Genomic DNA, 21604 nt, shown 5'->3' with positions numbered 1-21604 from the left:
CATTTCGGGGGAAAGCATGAATGCAAATAATCCAGCAAATGGTACTTTATGAATGCCATAGAAGTTTACAGCATAACGAGATTCTAGTAGACTCTGACACATCAGAAGAATACCCTAGATATAGAGAAATATAATTTGAAAATATAAAAAGTCAAAATCACAAAGCCTGCAAACTTCTAAGGGTTCATTCATGTTCAGTTCATTAACATGCAAACGCAAGTTTGGTACATTTTGTCAGCAAGCTTGTCAACTAGGGTTTATACTTCAAATATTGACATTCAACTATCAATATTCAACTTTGAGTAGAATCAAAAGGTTAAGAGAAAGATTAAGAAAAACTGGTTCCTGAAAAAAAATTCATTGATGGGAGCTGAAATAGCTCTAAGAAGCAGCAATACTATGTTAATTTCAAGAACTAAAATACAAACTATCCCAAAAAACCTCATAAAGAAACAAATATGATTTAACAATAAAACACTTAATCTAGACATTTAAAATGAATAATCTAGACATTTAATCTAGACATCTAAAATCCAGACATTTAAAATGAATAACAAATAGCGCCGGCTGGGCGCTGGCCTCACGCCTATAATCCCAGCACTTTGAGAGGCCAAGGCGGGCAGATCACCTGAGGTAAGGAGTTTGAGACCAGCCTGGCCAACATGGGAAATCCCGTCTCTACTAAAAATACAAAAATTAGCAAGGCATGGTGGCTCACGCTTGTAATCCCAGCTACTCCAGAGGCTGAGACAGGAGAATCGCTTGAACCCAAGAGGCGGAGGTTGCAGTGAGCAGAGATCACACCATTGCACTCCAGACTGGGAAACAAGACCAAGACTTCCTCTCAAAAAACAAAAAAAAAAAAAAAAAAGAGAGGGGTGGAGCAAGATGGTCGAATAGGAACAGCTCCAGTCTCCAGCTCCCAGCGCAAGCGACACAGAAGACAGGTGATTTCTGCATTATCAACTGAGGTACTAGGTTCATCTCACTGGGGAGTGCCGGACAATCGGTGCTGGTTGCAGCCCAACCAGCGAGAGCTGAAGCAGGGTGAGGCATCGCCTCACCTGGAAAGCGCAAGGGGGAAGGGAATCCCTTTTCCTAGCCAGGGGAACAGAGACACACAACACCTGGAAAATCGGGTAACTCCCACCCCAATACTGCGCTTTAAGCAAACGGGCACACCAGGAGATTATATCCCAAGCCTGGCCGGGAGGGTCCCACGCCCACGGAGTCTTCCTCATTGCTAGCACAGCAGTCTGCAATCTAACAGCAAGGCAGCAGCGAGGCTGGGGGAGGGGCGCCCGCCATTGCTGAGGCTTAAGTAGGTAAACAAAGCCCTGGGAAGATCAAACTGGGTGGAGCTCACAGCAGCTCAAGGAGGCCTGCCAGTCTCTGTAGACTCCACCTCTGGGGACAGGGCACAGCTAAACAACAACAACAACAACAAAAGCAGCAGAAACCTCTGCAGACGCAAACGACTCTGTCTGACAGCTTTGAAGAGAGCGGTGAATCTCCCAACACGTAGGTTGAGATCTAAGAACGGACAGACTGCCTGCTCAAGTGGGTCCCTGACCCCTGAGTAGCCTAACTGGGAGACATCCTCCACTAGGGGCAGACCGACACCCGACACCTCACACGGTGGAGTACACCCCTGAGAGGAAGCTTCCAAAGCAAGAATCAGACAGGTACACTCGCTGTTCAGCAGTATTCGATCTTCTGCAGCCTCTGCTGCTGACACCCAGGCAAACAGGGTCTGAAGTGGACCTCAAGCAATCTCCAACAGACCTACCGCTAAGGGTCCTGACCGTTAGAAGGAAAACTAACAAACAGGAAGGACACCCACACCAAAAGCCCATCAGTACGTCACCATCATCAAAGACCAGAGGCAGATAAAACCACAAAGATGGGGAAAAAGCAGGGCAGAAAAGCTGGAAATTCAAAAAATAAGAGCGCATCTCCCCCGGCAAAGGAGCGCAGCTCATCGCCAGCAACGGATCAAAGCTGGACGGAGAATGACTTTGACGAGATGAGAGAAGAAGGCTTCACTCCATCAAACTTCTCAGAGCTAAAGGAGGAATTACGTAACCAGCGCAAAGAAACTAAAAATCTTGAAAAAAGAGTGAAAGAATTGATAACCAGAATAATTAATGCAGAGAAGGCCATAAACGAACAGACAGAGATGAAAACCATGACACAAGAAATACGTGGATAAATGCATACAAGCTTCCAGTAAATCACCATCAACTGGAAGAAAGAGTTTAAAGGATGAGGATCAAATGAATGAAATGAAGGAGAAGAGAAACTAAAAGAAAAAGAAGAAAAGAAACAAGCAGCCTGCAAGAAGCGCGCGGGATTATGTAAAAGATCCAAATCTACGCCTGATTGTGTGCCTGAAAGTGAGGGGGAAAATTTTTAACTGCTGGAAAACACCTTCAGGATATCCATCATCCAGGAGAACTCCCTAACCTAGCAGGGCAGGCCACCATTCAAATTCAGGAAATACAGAGTGAACGCCACAAAGATACTCCTCAGAAGAGTAACCCCAAGACACATAATTGCCAGATCTTACCAAAGCTGAAATGAAGGGAAAAAAATCTTACAGCAGCCAGAGAGAAAGGTCAATACCTACAAGGGAAGCCCATCAGACTAACAGGCAGATCTCTCTCGGCAGAAACTCTGCCAGAGGAGTGGGGGGCCACATTCAACATCTTTAAAGAAAAGAATTTTAAACCTGTGAATTTCATATCATCCAGCCAAACTGGGTTTCATAAGTGAAGGAGGAAATAAAATCTACATATACCGCTTAGAGATTTTGTCACCATCAGGCCTGGTTTTGCATTTAGAGACCCTGAAGGAAGGCACTCCAACAGTGGAAAGCAACAACTGCATCAGCCATTGCAAAAAAATACAAATGTAAAAGACTATCGAGGCTAGGAAGAAACTGCATCAACTATCGAGTGAAAATAACCAGTTAATAATTCATAGTCGACAGGATCAAGTTTACACACATAACAATATTAAATTTTAAATGTAAATGGACTAAATGCTCCAACTAAAAAAATGATATAGACTGGCAACTGATAAAGAGTCAAGACCCCATCAGTTCATTGCATTCAGAGACTCCATCTCTACATGCAGAGACATATAGGCTCGAAATAAAGGGATGATAGAAGATTTTACCTGCCAAATGGAGAAATGTGCTAGGTTGCAATCCTAGTCTCTGATAAAACAGACTTTTAAACTACCCAAAGATCAAAAAGAGATAAAGAAGGCCACATAATGGTAAAGAGGATCAATTCACAGGAAGAGCCAATTATCCTAAATATATATGCACCCAATACAGGAGCACCTAGATTCATAAAAGTCCTTAGAGGACTTACAAAGAGATTCTTAGACTCCCATACAACAATAATGGGAGACTCTGAACACCCCACCGTCAACATTAGACAGACTGTCCAGACAGCAATAAGGATATCCAGGAATAGAATCCTATCCTGCAGTGCCAGTGACCTATTGTGACATCTAAGCAGAACTCCACTCCAAATCAAATGAATATACATTCTTCCTCAGCACTACATCATAATTTATTCCAAAACGACTAATCAAAATGCAAAGCACTCCCTCAGCAAATGTACAAGAACAGAAATTATAAATAAACTGTCCCCTGTGACCAGCAACTGAACTCATGACTAAGAAACTCAATCAAACCGGCCAACTACATGGAAACTGAATAACTGGGTTCCTGAATGACTACTGGGTACATAACGAAATGACAAGCAGAAATAAAGATGTTCTTTGAAACCAATGAGGAAATAAAGATACAACATACCAGAATCTCTGGGACACATTTGAAGTTAAAGTGTAGAGGGAAATTTATAGCACTAAATGCCCACAAGAAGAGAAAGCCGGAAAGATCTAAAATCGATACCTAACATCACAATTAAAAAGAACTAGGAGAGAAGTGCATAACATATCCAAAAAGCTAGCAGGAAGGCAAGAAATAATCTAAGATCAGAGCAGAACTGAAGGAGATGAGACATTGAAAACCTCCAAAATCAATGAATCCAGGAGCTACTTTTGAAAAGATCAACAAAATTGATAGACTAGCAAGATCTAATAAAGAAGAAAAGAGAGAAGAGCCAAATAGACGTAATAAAAACTGAGATAAAGGGATATCACCACCACCCCACAGAAATACAAACTACCATCAGAGAATACTATAAACACCTCTATAAAATAAACTAGAAAACTGGCGAAGAAATGGATACTCTGACACTCCTTACATCTCCAAGATCAAACCAGGAAGAAGTTGAATCCCTGAACAGACCAATAGCAGGCTCTGAAATTGAGGCAATAATTAATAGCCTACCAATGAAAAAAAGTCCAGGACCAGATGGATTCACAGCTGAATTCTACCAGAGGTACAAGGAGGAGCTGGTACCATTCCTTCTGAAACTATTCCAATCAATAGAAAAAGAGGGAATCCTCCCTAACTCATTTTATGAGGCCAACATCATCCTGATACCAAAGCCTGGCAGAGACACAACAAAATAAGAGAATTTTACACCAATATCCCTGATGAACATCGATGCAAAAATCCTCAATAAAATACTGGCAAACAGGATTCAGCAGCACATCAAAAAGCTTATCCACCATGATCAAGTGGGCTTCATCCCTGGGATGCAAGGCTGGTTCAACATACGCAAATCAATAAAGGTAATCCAGCATATACACAGAACCAAAGACAAAAACCACATGATTATCTCAATAGATGCAGAAAAGGCCTTTGACAAAATTCAACAGCCCTTCATGCTAAAAACGCTCAATAAATTCGGTATTGATGGAACGTATGTCAAAATCATAAGAGCTATTTATGACAAACTCACAGCCAATATCATACTGAATGGGCAAAAACTGGAAGCATTCCCTTTGAAAACTGGCACAAGACAGGGATGCCCTCTCTCACCACTCCTATTCAACATAGTGTTGGAAGTTCTTTTTTTTTTTTTTTTTTCCTGTAATAATTGCCAGTTTATTCCTCTGGCTAAGAGATCCAGAGGTAATTTGAGGTTTACATTTCTTTTTTATTATTCTTTCATCAAGAGTTTAGGTGCCCCCATTGCCCTCATAAGCTGGTTGCAAATTATTTGACTCTTTCTTGTAAAAAAAATCCTTAATTCTTTTTGTGTGTGAGACACGTGTTCATTAAAAAGCACATATAATATAAACAAAAAGAATAAAAAGAAGAAAACAAATAAAATTTCACACCACACAGAAATAAGCTTGGTTAAGTTTTTGATATATGTTATATGGATGTATGTATACACACACGCACACACACAAAGTTTGGAATTTTATCCTATATATGTGAGCTGATATTAAATATGCTGCTTTGCCATAACCTGTTACGTTTTACTTTACAACATGGAATGAACACATTCCCATGCAAATGTGTGAAAGTTTCCAATTGAAAAATAGACCTGGAAAATGGGTCAAAATCCAAAATCCAATGAGATGCTGGTACCAAGGAAACTATCTAAAACAAAATTTCATCAGATTATTAAAAGTAAAATGGAGGTCAAAGATACATCAGAAAATGCTAACAGAAAGAAAGCTGGGGCCAGATTTTAATATTAGGCAAAAATGAATTCAAGGCCTAAAGCACACAGGATAAGGACGGCTGTGTGAATGTCTTTGCTTCCAATGCATCATCACAAACTTGTTTCTTACTCTTCTTATCTCTTCCCTAAGCCTTTCAAGCTCATCTACTCCTCTTATCATTTCTTCAGGGTTCAAATGCCTAACGGGTGTGTCCTCTTTAAATCCCTGGCCAGGTTGATTCGGCTCTCCTCTGGGGTTTCCTTCTGCCTCCTGGCTTATACCTTCCTCGGAAGGTTGAGGATTTCCTTCTGCCTCCTGTGGTACATCCTCCAAAGGGCGATCTTCCTCGGTCTTTGGCATGTTCTGTGGTTTTCCCTCATTTTCTTCACAAGACTTTTGCATATTGAGTATTTTTAATTTCCTTTTTGAATAAATTAATCCTGCAGGGATTCAGGGGATTTTCCTCTCTCTTCTCTCACCTCGATTTGTGTCGTGCCCAAAAAACCAAATATCCTGAAAGGATCTTGGGCACTTTTCTCCTTCTCCAGCAATAGGGAGCTGCTACAGGGAAACAGGCCCTGGACTATAAGGACTTCTGCACACGTCGACTCCTCAGTGTTGGAAGTTCTGGCTAGGGTAATCAGGCAAGAGAAAGAAATCAAGGGTATTCAGTTAGGAAAAGAAGAAGTCAAATTGTCCCTCTTTGCAGATGACATGATTGTATATTTAGAAAACCCCATTGTCTCAGCCCAAAATCTCCTTAAACTGATAAGCACCTTCAGCAAAGTCTCAGGATACAAAACTAATGTGCAAAAATCACAAGCATTCTTATATACCAGTAACAGACAAACAGAGAGCCAAATCATGAATGAACTGCCATTCACAATTGCTTCAAAGAGAATAAGCCACCTAGGAATCCAACTTACAAAGAATGTAAAAGGACTTCTTCAAGAGGAACTACAAACCACTGCTCAGTGAAATAAAGAGGACATAAACAAAATGGAAGAACATACCATGCTCATGGATAGGAAAGAATCAATATCGTGAAAATGGCCATACTGCCCAAGGTAATTTATAGATTCAATGCCATCCCCATCAAGCTACCAATGAGTTTCTTCACAGAATTGGAAAAAACTGCTTTAAAGTTCATATGGAACCAAAAAAGACCCCACATTGCCAAGACAATTCTAAGCCAAAAGAACAAAGCTGGAGGGCATCAGCTACCTGACAAACTATACTACAGTTACAAGGCTACAGTAGCAAAACAGCATGGTACTGGTACCAAAACAGAGATAGACCAATGGAACAAGACAGAGTCCTCAGAAATAATACCACACATCTATAGCCATCCTGATCTTTGACAAACCTAAGAAAAACAAAGAAATGGGAAAGGATTCCTATTTAATAAATGGTGCTGGGAAAATTGGCTAGCCATAAGTAGAAAGCTGAAACTGGATCCTTTCCTTACTCCTTGTATGAAAATTAATTCCAGATAGATTACAGACTTAAATGTTAGACCTAATACCATAAAAACCCTAGAAGAAAACCTAGGTAATACCATTCAGGACATAGGCATGGGCAAGGACTTCATGTCTAAAACACCAAAAGCAACAACAACAAAGCCAAAATTGACAAATGGGATCTAATTAAACTAAAGAGCTTCTGCACAGCAAAGAAACTACCATCAGAGTAAACAGAAACCTACAGAATGGGAGAAAAGAATTTTTGCAATCTATCATCGACAAAAGCACTAATATCCAGAACCACCACAAAAAAAGAACTCAAACAAATTTACAAGAAAAAAACAAAACAAACAACCCCATCAAAAAGTGGGCAAAGGATATGAACAGACATTTCTCAAAAGAGGACATTCATACAGCCAACAGACACATGAAAAAGTGCTCATCATCACTGGCCATCAGAGAAATGCAAGTCAAAACCACAATGAGATACCACCTCACACCACTTAGAATGGCAATCATTAAAAAGTCAGTAAACAACAGGTGCTGGAGAGGATGTGGAGAAATAGGGACACTTTTACACTGTTGGTGGGATTGTAAACTAGCTCAACCATTATGGAAAACAGTATGGCGATTCCTCAAGGATCTAGAACTAGAAGTACCATATGACCCAGCCATCCCATTACTGAGTATATACCCAAAGGATTATAAATCATGCTGCTATAAAGACACATGCACATTTATGTTTATTGCGGCACTATTCACAATAGCAAAGACTTGGAATCAACCCAAATGCCCATCAGTGACAGGCTGCATTAAGAAAATGTGGCACATATACACCATGGAATACTACGCAGCCATAAAAAAGGATGAGTTTGTGTCCTTTGTAGGGACATGGATGCAGCTGGAAACCATCATTCTCAGCAAACTATCACAAGAACAGAAAACCAAACACCGCATGTTCTCACTCATAGGTGGGAACTGAACAATGAGATCACTTGGACTCGGGAAGGGGAACATCACACACCGGGGCCTATCATGGGGAGGGGGGAGGGGGGAGGGATTGCATTGGGAGTTATACCTGATGTAAATGACGAGTTGATGGGTGCTAATGAGTTGATGGGTGCAGCACACCAACATGGCACAAGTATACATATGTAACAAACCTGCACGTTATGCACATGTACCCTAGAACTTAAAGTATAACAAAAAATAATAATAAATAAATAATTAAAAAAAATAACCAGCACTATCAATTCAAACAACTTAATGTCTATGTCAGAGCTTTCCTATGTTCTGCCTGAGGCACACAGAAGCCATATAGGCTACACATCCATTTTCTTTTACAAGTTCATTGCTATAGCCACTAAACTTTGTCTCTTAATCATAAAGACACATTAAAATGCACTGTTCCCGCCGAGCACGGTGGCTCATGACTGAAATCCCAGCACTTTGGGAGGCCAAGGTGGGCAGATTGCTTAAGCCTAGGAGTTCAAGGCAATATGGCAAAACCCCATCTCTACAAACACAAAAAGCCAAGCGAGATGGTGCAAGCCTGTAGTCCCAGCCACTCAGGAGGCTGAGGTGGGAGGATCGATTGAGCCTGGGGAGGTTGAGGCTGCAGTGAGGCATGATCATCCTACTGCACATCCAGCCTAGGTGACAGAGCAAGATCCTGTCTTCCAGAAAAAAAAAAAAGACTGTTAGATTCTGATAGTTTCTATTCTTGCCTTATAATCACACAGTATAATCAGCTTCTGCAAATTACTATTGTAAAAAGTTTACTTTTCATTATTCTACTTCATTCATTTAGTTACACGTGCTCAGCTAGGGATATAGCATGGGGGAAAAAAAAAGCAAACAAAGACCTTGTTATCTATCACTTACACTCTTGTCTATCTGAAAGACTCTCTGTCCCAAAAAGGATCTTGCATAGAAAAAAGTCATCTTTCAGTAAATGAGGATTATGTAAGCTAACAAAAGCATAAATGAAATATAAAAATATTACAAAGGGTTCATGAGATTCCCTCAACTTCATTTACATTACGAAACAGCAAAATTAAGTTATTTGAGTTGTAGCTCTTCTCTGTCAACTCCTAATCTTTGGGAACCTGGAATAGTTTTTTGTTGTTTTGTTTTTTAAGTTAAAAAAGCATAAAGCCCTAAGTTTAGAAACAATTTATATAAAAAATTAGTTGTACCCTCTTAAGAACAGACCAATATTTTCAGTGCTAATCTCCTCAAACAGCAATAAACTATGTTATGTCCTAGTCAGTTTATTAGTTTTACTGCAAATATATGACAAGTAAGCTTTCTGGTTTGCTATAGCATTTTCTTTAGCTACAGAAATGTTAAAAATGCTGTTTATTTTAATTATGTAGTAAATTCACAATAAACATTACATATACATATATTATGTATATGTGTGGATGTGTGTGTGTGTGTGTATATATATATATATGCACACATATATATATCCTAAGTCAGCAGTTTACATCAAAAGACAAATATGCACTTAAGTCTACTAAAAGAAATAATCATATTAGAGAGAAAGAACACTAAGAATAACCTCTATATTTTAATCTGCTGGAAAAACAAATGCAGCCATACCTGGAAAAAGATGCATTAAGTTTTAAAAACAAAGTCATTATTTCTAAGTTTTATAAGGTTATTATCAATGCAAGTTTAAAAAGAAAATAAAATCCCAAGAGGTACATGTTTAAATACCTTATGGTTTCATTTTACACTTCTCATATCAGGATGAAGTCTTAAAAGTAATTCAAAAGGAAAATCAAAGTATTTTGCCCAGAAGATAGAGTCCATATGTTCTTCAATGTGGAAATCCATTGGGAAAAAGGCTTGAGTTTTTAAAAACTGAATTTTGACAATTGGAAGCTGATGTGGCTTTTTTTTTCCCTCTCCATGAAGATTTGAGTCATTCTCAGGGGCAATGAAATAGACCTTTATCAAGTATTGGAAAGCTTAACACCTGTTTAACTCCAAATTACTTAGAAAACATTTAGTGAGTCTTCAGAATCTGACAGTAAGAGTTGTTATAAACACTTTTCCTAACAGTAAGATGTTTTTTAAGTTTAGCAAAAAGGCAATATCTACATATTTAAGTCTGTTTGTATTTCATATTCTACAGATATCAACCCTCTTGTAATAGTCTATTATTACTATACAGATTCATATACAATTTTGTTTTTCCTATTGGTAAGATTATAAGTAGTCTGTAATTAACTAACTAGTTGAATATCCTTTATACCACAACTGAGGGCAGAGTCTGGTTCTTCCCCACTGTTTGTATGAATCCCAAGCTTCTAGCACAATAAGAAGCAACTAGTATGCACTTAAAAAATAAAGCCCATCAAAATGATAAATATGTACCCTACTCTAACCATTCTTTCGCAGATCTAAAATGAAGCTGACATATTCAATGTTAAAATGAGTTTGCTCTCAAAATCAAGGTAGAAAATAGATTGGAGTTCTTACAGAAGCCTCAGTTTTACACAACATAGCACAAATTGGATAACTTGTGCTCTACTACTAATGCACACAATTCCTAATTCACTGTAATTTAACTACAAAAAATTATTGTATTCCTATTATGTAAAAAGAAATTTGATAAACTACACTGACATTTAAATACCTAGAATAAAAACATTTAAGGTTTCACTAATGGATCAAAAATTACATCACAGTTAAAGTAACTATGATAGTGTATTTTATAAAAACACACATTTCTCAAAACATATACAAATGGCCAACAAACATATGAAAAAATGCTCAACAACACTAATCATCAGAGAAATGTAAATTAAAACCACAGTGAGATACCATCCTACATCCGCAAGAATGGCCATTATTAAAAAGTCAAAAAACAATAGACGTTGGCGTGGATGTGGTGAAAAGGGAATGCATATACTCTGCTGGTGGGAATGTAAATTAGCACAATTTCTATGGAAAACTGGAGATTTCTTAAAGAATTAAAAGTAGGTCTACCATTCGATCAAGCAATCACACTACTGGGTATCTGTCTGAAGGGAAATAAGTCATTACATCAAAAAGGCATCTGCAAGCATACGTTTATTGCAGCACAACTCACAACTGCAAAGATATGGAATCAACCTAAGGGCCCATCGAACAATGAATGGATAAAGAAAATGTGGCACGTATACAACATGGAATACTCCTCAGCCATAAAAAAGAATGAAATAATGTATTTTGCAACAACTTGGATGGAGGTGTAGGCCATTATTCTAAGAGAAGTAACTGAGGAATGGAAAACCGAATACCACATATTCTCACTTATAAGTGGGAGCTAAGCTACGAGTACGCAAGGCCATACAGAGTGATATAATGGACTATGGGGACTCAGAAGGGGTAGGGCCAGTGGGGAGGCAAGGAATAACAACCTACATACTGGGTACAATGTACACTACTTGGGTGACTAGTGCACTAAAATCTCAGACTTCGCCTCTATACAATTAATTCATGTAACCACTTGTATTCCAAAAGTGGTTGAAATTAAAAAAAAAATTTAAAGCCACATATTTGTTTTGAAATTTTTTCAGAGAAATTTAATTGTATTCTGCTGTTCAATAAAAAGTGTTCAACAGCAATCTCTTATGTTCTGGCTCCTTCGCCTCCAACTTCTTTCCTTTCTCTGGAAAAAAAATGCAATAAAATAAAGGATAGAGTGCAAAAGATTTTTTAATAAGAACTCTCAGTAAAAGCAATTGCATGAAAATGGAAATTACTGGCACTAAGTGGTCTCCAAACATCTGTTTTGAAAGATATTTTTTATAATGATTCAAATGCTCTTTTTATACCTGATCTCCCTTATCATTTAAGCTAATTTTTTAACGTTTATAAGTTGCATTTTAAAAAACTGAGGGCTTCCTATGTTTCTTTATTCCTCAACAAATGTTTGTATATTATAAGTTGTGCTCTCATATATACTTTTTAAAAAGTTTAATTATGTCACTATGTAATAGTACTATAAAAGCAACACAGTATGTGAAAAACAGCACTAGATGGAAAGAAGTGTTATCTCGATTCTAGTTCTGACTTCACAATATCTTTTGGATCTTTAGCAAACTCATATAACCTACTTGGGCCTCAGTCTCCTTTTCAATAAAATAAACGGGCTGAATTAAATAATCTTTACCTCCCTAACACCTTAAAAGTACTACCATTTTGATATACTACTTAAAAAATACATTTCATTCTTAGTTATACTCCATACACTTGCCTCTGTGTTCAAAATCATTACTTCCAGTTCCTCAGAAATCTCAAAAAATACTGCTGAAGGAAATGGAATTAATTTTTACTTTCCTATTATATATTTCACTTGAGAGTAAGGAGGACAGAAGGCAATAAAATACAACTGTTTGTGCAGTTGTGTGATGTCTTAGCTTGTACTGAGGGCAATGCTGTATGCACGCTTTTGATCAATGTAAAGAAGGTCTAGCATAGATAAACTTCCCTACAGGGAAACCAAAACAGTTGGATTGATTCTTTCTTTCTCCTTGCCACCCAAAACTGTGGGACATACTAGAGATAAAGAAGTAAGGGGAAATTAAACTTTCATAAGCATACAGGAAAGCAAGCAGCAGCATGTTTTTCTTTACCCTGTTGAATGTCATGGGCTAGAAGGACACTGAAGTTGTGAAGGAAGGGAGGTAACATGTTTAAGAAACTCAATACCTAGTTTTATAATGCAATGGCCTGTTTAGAATATTTAAGCTAAAGATATGGACATGAGATGTACTGAGCACATGAAAATAAGTAAACCACTGAAAAAGCAGAAACTATGAGGAATTTCTAAAAGATAGATCATGAGTAATTCCAGCACTTTGGGAGGCTGAGGCAGAAGGATCGCTTGAGCCCAGAAGGTCAAGACTAGCCAGCCTAGGCAATATAACAAGGTCCCATCTCTACAAAAGTTATAAAAAGTAGCCACAATGGTGGCACATGCTTATAGTCCCAGTTACTTGAGAGGCTAAAGCAGGAGGATCACTTGTGCCCAGGAGTTCAATGCTGCAGTGAGCTATAATTGTACCACTGCACACCAGCCTGAGCAACAGAGAAAGACCCTGTCTATAAAAAATAAACCTAGTAGGATCAAACTGAAAGGTAAAATTCCAGACACATGCAGAAGATAAGTAAGTACTCTTCCAGGGGAAACTGTGGGAGCTTCAGCCTAAAGGCAACAGAGGCAAACAGTGGGTGAAAACAACGGTCACCTAAGACAATCTTAAGGCTGATTTCCTCTCTCCCCTCCCCTTACTTCTGCTTGGCTGCAAGCAAAATTGCTCACTCTTGGCTAAAGGCATATGTACTCTTGGGTTAGAAGAAGGGCAGATTCCTAGCTAGCTATTGATGACCAAAAAGAATAGGAAGCACTGACGGTAGAAGAACATTACTGACAAATCTTTCCTGGCAGTACATTCAAACCTTGCCCCACCAGGGCATTCTGACAGAAAATTTGTATTGCAAATAACTCCTTTTGACTTAGTGATTTCACTTCTAGGTATGTATCCTAACAGAAATGCTCACACATATTCATTCAGAAAGATGAATCTGACAGGATTGCAGCACTTCTAAATAAGGAAATATTAGAAACCAGCTAAATGCCCACCAGTAGAAAAGCTCAAATAAACTATAGTATTTTCATAGTATTAAATATTATATACCTGTTAAAAAAGAATGAGGTCGATATACATAAAATAGCATTGAATATAAGAAAAAAGTTAGTAGCTAATATACTATATACAGCATGGCCACATTTATATTTTAAAAATAGTAGGTGTTTATAAATACAAAAGAGGAAACCAGAAGACTATACATCAAACTATTTACCTCCTCAGGACTAGGAGACTTTCTGGGTAGGGATAAGTAGTAAAGGGAATTTTCACATAATAATTTAATATTTCACAATGAGAATGCATTTCTCTATACCCCTCACACTTGAAAAAGAAAAAAAAAATTTTTGCCAGTTTGAATCTTGAATTGAGAAGAATGTTCCCCACCTAGACAAGAAAATTTTATACAATTTATATATCAAAAATTTTAAAATAATATCCATAGCACTCTATTAACTTCAGTATGTTATAGATAACTGAACTACCCTCTACCACAACACACACATACCAAAAAGGTACAAACTATATGAACAGATTACATTATTGTTTTTATTTTGTAAACATATTCAAGTAAAATGTTTTTAAAATCTGTTTCTTTTTAAAATTTAAATGTCATTCATGCAAATACTTATTTTGTGACAGCTATGAACTAACTGAATTCTCATGGTTTCCTGGAATAATAAAGCCAAGAAATATACATGTTTGAAACCCTGACTGTTGCTCAAACACTTTGAATTCAGAATATGAAAACGCAGTCATTCGCTGCCTTTCCTCTGTATAACAAGGCCAAACCCTACTTCCCTATCAAAAAAAAAAAAAAAAAGAAACCCAAAAAAGCCAACGCAAGGCAAAAAAATGAGAGACTCTATCTCTAAAAAAAAAAAAAAAAAAAAAAAAAAAATCCCCACAAACACAAACACTATTCCCTTTTCACTCATACAAGGGCCTAAGTGTTTCCCTTCTCTAAGTTCTGCTTTCTCCTGTCAGAATTCTATTCTCTCCCTTGTCACCATATGAACAGGAAAAACATATCAAACCTAAAGTTATCCAAAGAGAAGAAAAATTTCTACCACGATCTTGAACAACAAATGTGTTTTTAAACACTGTTTAGTAGAATTTTATACTAGTGTTTATACATGTTTATAAACTATACATATTTATACAACTAATGTATATATAAAACTAAATTTTAATTAAAGCTAGATAAAGGAATTAAAAATGTCAGATCCACAAAAAAGCATGTGATATAAAGTGCACGTTTACTCAATTTTGCCACTTCACATTGTATACATATTTCAAAACATTATATTGTATATAAATATGTACAACTTTTGTCAATTAAAAGTAATTAAGGTTTTTAAAATGTCAAACACATTTTTAAAATTACAAGTTTTTAGATAACAAAGAAAAAAGACAATACTTCAAACAGATGATCCTGAAGTGATTTTCAGAAAGAAACACTATTTTATATTGGATTGCTTGGCTTTTTACTACCTATTTCTAAGAGCTCTTTGTAGTCAAGGAAAATAACTAGAAAATAGGTTTTTGGAACACACAAATTGAAAAATGCATGTTAATACTTTAGAGCAATTACCAGGAGTAGGAGATAGTGGGTAAGAAGCGCTATGTCAAGTACGGAATGTGTCGAAATCTCCAGAAGAGCTTTTCTAACTATAAAGGCCACTTGATCCCCCACAATCACCTTTTGAAATCTACTACAACCAAATTTACCAAGAGATACATATCATACAAGTGACCAGTGTGGAGGTAGTGTGAACGCCAACTACTGCTTTTAGACTACAGGTGACAGATAAAATAAAGCCACATCTTCAAAGCTTTTTCAAGGAGTAGGCAGAATTATATTTTATCTCAAATGAGATAAAAGTAACATTTTTAGACTAGCATAAAATCTCCAAGTTATCTAAAATTATTTGTAAAATATTACATGCAGCTATGCTCAATATCTTAATATAACTTTAAAACCTGCCCCACTGATCACAAACAATCTTGGGTTTCACAGAAAGAGATATTATAATTTAATGCAGTGGCTCTCAATCTTGCATGAGCATTAGATTTACCTGGGCAACTTTATAAAAATACTCATGCCCAATCAGTATTTCTTGGGATGGGATCCTGGTACCAACTTTTTTTTTTTTTTTTTGAGACAGACTTTCGCTCTTTGTTGCCCAGGCTGGAGTGCAGTAGCACGAGCTCAGCTCACTGCAACCTCCGTCTCCCGGGTTAAAGTGATTCCCCTGTCTCAGCCTGCCAAGTAGCTGGGATTACAGGTACCCACTACCATGCCTGGCTAATTTTTGTATTTTTAGTAGAGATGGGGTTTCACCATGTTGGCCAGGCTGGTCTTGAACTCCTGACCTCAGGTGATCCGCCTGCCTCACCCTGCCAAAGTGCTGGGATTACAGGTGTGAGCTACAATGCCTGGCCGGATATATATATATATATATTTTGGAAGCTTTCCATGAGATTCTAATGTCTAGCCAGGATGAAAAAACAATTGGATTAATCAAATGAACTGCCCTGAATGTTATATATTCATCTTTGATTTTTCTATGCTCCTGAGCAGCTGTGGAAACTTGGGTGTTTAACACAATATTCTGAGTCTTAATTCTCTCACTCTGTAGTATGAACTGACCTGGCTTAATATGATGACCAGGGATCCTCTTGGCTTTAAAGTTGTTTGATTAGACCATTCAAAACTGGCACATACATTTAACATATAAAAAGTGCTTCAAAAAAAAGTTAAACCTCATAACGTATACATTAAAATTTTACAGTTAAGATTTTCCACATTTACAAGTCCCATGTGCGGAACCATATTTACAAAAATATGTGTTAATAGCTTGTTCTTAAGATACAGTTACTATGTGTTTGTCAATGAAAACCTTAATTACTATGAAATCCTATCCTTCACTGAAAAATCTGAAGTCATCCTCATACTCTAAGGGAACATTTTCAGTATCACATACCATTAAGAGTTATTCTTTGCGGTAACATATATCAAAAAAAGAAAAAAAAAGAAGAGACTGTAGTTTTTATGGAAAGGGTTTTTATCAAAACCAACAACTAATTTACAGGAAAAAAAAATGGCACTAGACTTTAGAAATTAAATACATATGTAAAGAAGTATTCATTTAAAAAGCCATTTTTAACAAATTAAGATTTCACTGCCACATATTAGGTAAGATTTAAATTGCTTCTGTTTAAACACTTGGAAATGGGATTACCATTAGAAGAACAAAAAAACCTTAACTCTGTATCAAAAACTTTAATTAAAGCCATATAACTTGTGATTAATATACTTACATTTGCTCAAATTGAAAGACAATACTACATTATTTTTTAAAAGATAATTTTTTTTTTTTTTTTTTTTTTTTGAGATGGAGTCTCGCTCTGTCGCCCAGGCTGGAGTGCAGTGGCCTGATCTCAGCTCACTGCAAGCTCCGCCTCCCGGGTTTATGCCATTCTCCTGCCTCAGCCTCCCGAGTAGCTGGGACTACAGGCGCCCGCCACCTCGCCCGGCTAGTTTTTTGTATTTTTTAGTAGAGACGGGGTTTCACCGTGTTAGCCAGGATGGTCTCGATCTCCTGACCTCGTGATCCGCCCGTCTCGGCCTCCCAAAGTGCTGGGATTACAGGCTTGAGCCACCGCGCCCGGCCAAGATAATATTTTTTTAAAACAATAGCTCATTTCTTCTAAAATAATACATACATCAAGATGGCAACATTTATGTTAATGTAAAATAATCACCTTTCATTTATCAGAACATATTAACAAGGGCAAAATTTTCAGTCATATAGTTTTGTAAAACAAAATGTAAGTTTATGCTCATCACCTCATATTAGCCTTAGGAAAACAAATCTGAAAAAAAATTAAAGCATATTTTAAAGCTAGATACAAGTCATTCTGGGCTGCTCAGTATTCCTGGTCATATTTCAACAGAACACAAAATAAGAGCCTGACTGTGTGCTTAAAATTAATAAGTATACAAATAATAAAACTTCAATATAATATTCTAAGGTACTTGGACAAAAAAATTCTGAAATAAATGACATATAACAAGGCTTAACTTACTTCTATTTTTATGGTATAAATGTTAAATCATTCCTAATAGAAACACAAGGGTAGTTAATCTTGAAAATATTTTCTATAGAACATCATTTGAATTTTGAATTATTTTCAAACATGACTTTAAAATTAAGGTCAAAATTAGCAATCCAAAAATACTGTAATTAAAAGAAAGCAAATTCCCAAAATTAAATAGAAAGTATATCCAGCCCTCATAAGACATATGAAATATTTACATAATAATATGTAAGATATATTTCTTGTTGCAATAAATTATGAGAGGTTGGAATAAGTCTTGATGCAAAATGATATTTACCAATTCTTTTTAAAATACTGCAGTTCTTACATTCCTTTTACGTTTCCAAATCATAATACTACTTAATAGATGTAAAAATATAAAGTATTAGAATGTCTTTTTTGCCCTAATATTTAGGAAGAAAAGAGAATTCCAAAGAATAAAACATTCAGTTAAAAATATGTTTCCTCTTCTACTTCGACCCTCTTTGAAGTCAACCTTTCAAGGTCCAATATCAGATGGAATGCAGTAGTAAAGATTTTATGACACTATACTAAATTTTTATTATTTCATTGAGAAAAATTGTAATAATAAAAAGGATTAAGATCTATTTCCTTTTTCACCATGTTAAGCTTTTAAGCTATTTTTTACTTTCATCAATTCCAATATACCATAAATCAAAAGTATTCTTCTTTTAATCCCAACAGTTGACAAAATAATGCATTTTACACGTGAATATGCTCAAGGAAAAAAAAATTAACATTCTTTATCATTTCCCAACAGAGACAGTTAATACTCTACAGCCACATTAATAGAATCTTTCTGCCATTGTAGAAAGTTTGATAGCACTCCTATTTCAATGTCTGAATTTTTCTCCTTTTTTTGACAAAGACAAATGATTGCCATCAATCAAGATCCAATCAGGTATACAGAGAGTCAGGCAAATGCATCACTCTTTACTGGTTTTCTTGTTATTTGAGCAGGCTTTGCTCTATATTATTTTATAGAATGATCAAAAAACCAGCCATAAGATACATCATTCACACCCACTGTAAAATTAACTTTCATGAATAATGAGTTTTAAGCCTCAGATAATGTATATGTTATACCAAGGATATTACTGAGTTCATTCCTGGCTAGAGATTATGTAAATGATACTATATGACCTTTATCATTACAACAGGACATGCAAAACGCATAATATTTCATACATCATTTTAAAGCAAGTCAGTTTCTAAAGGAAAAATTGTCACTTACAATTGAAGTGTTGAAGTTTTGAAAGAAAGAAGTATCTCTGAACATTGAGTCCTTCTTTTAACCTGTTACTTCCATTGAACATAAGGCAATAAAACCTACTAGTTCAAAAAGATGTACTTGATTTCTATATTTCTTTGTTGAGCTACTGTTAACATCATTTCAAAAACTCATATCATGTTGGCTAATCAACACTAAGTTTAAAATGGATTACAAGTATTAATATACACTTCTAAGTCATTCCTCTCAAAATTTTTGCTGTTATTTTTGAGGAAGGGTCTCTGTCACCCAAGCTTGGCTGTAGTGGCTTGATGACAGCTCAGTGCAGCTGCAAACTCTTGGGCTCAAATGATCCTCTTGCCTCATCCCCCAGGCAACTGGGACTACAGGTCAATGTCACCATAGCTGTTTTGTTTTTGTTTTTGTTTTTTTGTAGAGACCAGGTCTCACTACATTGCCCAGGCTGGTCTCAAACTCCTGGTCTCAAGCAATCCTCCTGCCTCAGCCTCCCAAAGTGCTGAGATTACAGGTGTGATCCACTGCATCCAGTCTCAAAATGTCAATGTAATGGGTTAAGGAAGTAAAGGAAAACATTCCAATACTGTTTCTTTAGAACTATATTCTGCCAATCTTAAAATACTAAAAATATAAGTACAAACTACAATGGCCCACCAATTATAAAATAGCTCCTTTTTTAAAAGGTATAGGTCAGACACGGTGGCTCATGCCTGTAATCCCAGCACTTTGGGAGGCCGAAGCAGGTGGATCATTTGAGGTCAGGAGTTTGAGACCAGCCTGGTCAACATGGTGAAACCCCATCTCAACTAAAAATACAAAACTTAGCAGGGTGTGGTGGCATATGCCTGTAGTCCCAGCTACTTGGGAGGCTGAGGCAGGAAGATCACTTCAACCCAGGAGGCGAAGGTTGCAGTGAGCCAAGGTCACACCATTGTACTACAGCCTGGGTGATAAACAGAGCAAGACTCTGCGTAAACAAAATAAAAAAATAAAAAGGTATATAAAGAAATACATATTGCAAGTCCGGCGTGGTGGCTCACGCCTGTAATCTCAGCACTTTGGGAGGCTGAGGCGGGTGGATTGCCTGAAGTCAGGAGTTCGACACCAGCCTGGTCAACATGATGAAACCCCATCTCTACTAAAAATACAAAAAGTTAGCCAGGCATGGTGGTGGGCACCTGTAATCCCAGCTACTTGTGAGGCTGAGGCAGGAGAATCGCTTGAACCCGGGAGGTGGAGGATGCAGTAGCCAAGGCCACAGCATTGCACTGCAGCCAGGGCAACAATAGCAAAACTCAGTCTCGAAAAACAACAACAACAACAAGAAAAACATAAAGCAAACCCAGCTCCCTTCTGTTGTAATTCCACCCTCATCATGTTGACACAGTTATCGACAGAATCATCCAAGCACAAAGCCTGTATATCATCTTTGAACCTTCCCTTTCCCTAAGCTTCTTACAATGAACTTCCAATTGTTTTTTCCTAAATAATTTTCGATCCATGCCCACTACCACAGTTCTGCCATATCTCATGCCTAGTCTACTACTATTGTAACACCTTTCTATGGTCTCACTATTAGCAATGTTTTTCTTCTTCAAATCTATAATCAAAAAGAACTACCAGAATGATCTATCCTAAAAAGATCTGTTGACATCAATAGTTTACTCCACAAATTTCAATAGCACTACACCCCTTACAGCAGCGATGCCCAAAGGAGATACATAACATAACTCATTTGGATGTTGGAAGATAATTGCAGAGAAAAAAGTCAAAAATTGAGGTTTATTAATATTTAATATATAGTCTAATTCTGGCATCTTTATTCAGTCTGAATGTCAGTAATCATGTAATATGTGATATGCAACTTCCACATATTAACACATACTGGAGTTTACTTATGCCTACTTAAACAGGTTTACGGATTACACTATTTTAAATAAATAGAGTATTTAGAATACTTTGCAGTAAGATAAAAAGTGACCAGAAATTACCTAATAATGGTTGAACAGTATGATAATACTCAATTATCTTAAAAAAAAACAATCATTCCAAATTTGCTAAACTTTCTGTGGCAGTGTACTGCAACATGCTCTGAAACAGCTATTTGAAAATGAACACATAAAATATATATCTTTAAAACAAAGGTAGCATTTTAACAATGAAGAAGTAATAACTACCTTAGAAAAACATACTATGGAAAGAGATGTTTATAAATATTTCCATCATTATGTGATTTTTGTTGCCTAAAACTATCTTAACATCCTATAAAAACTCTTAAATTTGTATTTTAATTAAAACAGCAAATTAGAAACAGTGTCATAACCTAGTGTGCCAATGGGTTTTGTACAAACATAATGTCTGTAAAAACATTAAAATATTCATACAAATATTTGAAGAAAACCAAGAGTTTTGTAAAGTTAGATAGTCCTTAAAATATTTTCTTCAGCTTTATTTTATCCTTTAATTTCTCCTAGAAATAGTGGCAATATTTAATACTTGTTTTAAAGATTTCAGAGTTT

At 36.6% G+C, this 21604-nt stretch overlaps 2 protein-coding genes across 6 annotated transcripts in view; both read right to left on the bottom strand.

The window, feature by feature from the left end:
- LRBA (LPS responsive beige-like anchor protein) overlaps positions 1 to 21604 on the bottom strand; it is a 766866-nt gene that overhangs the window by 345305 nt on the left and 399957 nt on the right. The gene's annotated exons all lie outside the window — the stretch shown is intronic.
- LOC101001414 (transcription elongation factor A protein-like 8) lies at positions 5020 to 6295 on the bottom strand. Its single transcript, XM_009207693.4, has 2 exons — positions 6115 to 6295; positions 5020 to 6041 (listed from the first exon to the last, which is right to left on the bottom strand). The coding sequence occupies exon 2, from the start codon at positions 6001 to 6003 to the stop codon at positions 5650 to 5652; it is 354 nt and encodes a 117-aa protein (XP_009205957.1). The 5' UTR covers positions 6004 to 6041; positions 6115 to 6295; the 3' UTR covers positions 5020 to 5649.

Source organism: Papio anubis, chromosome 3 (genome assembly GCF_008728515.1).
Source record: "Papio anubis isolate 15944 chromosome 3, Panubis1.0, whole genome shotgun sequence".
Taxonomy (NCBI): Eukaryota; Metazoa; Chordata; class Mammalia; order Primates; family Cercopithecidae; genus Papio; species Papio anubis.
The sequence above is the reverse complement of the archived record's forward strand: the minus strand, read 5'-3'. Positions and strand labels throughout refer to the sequence as shown.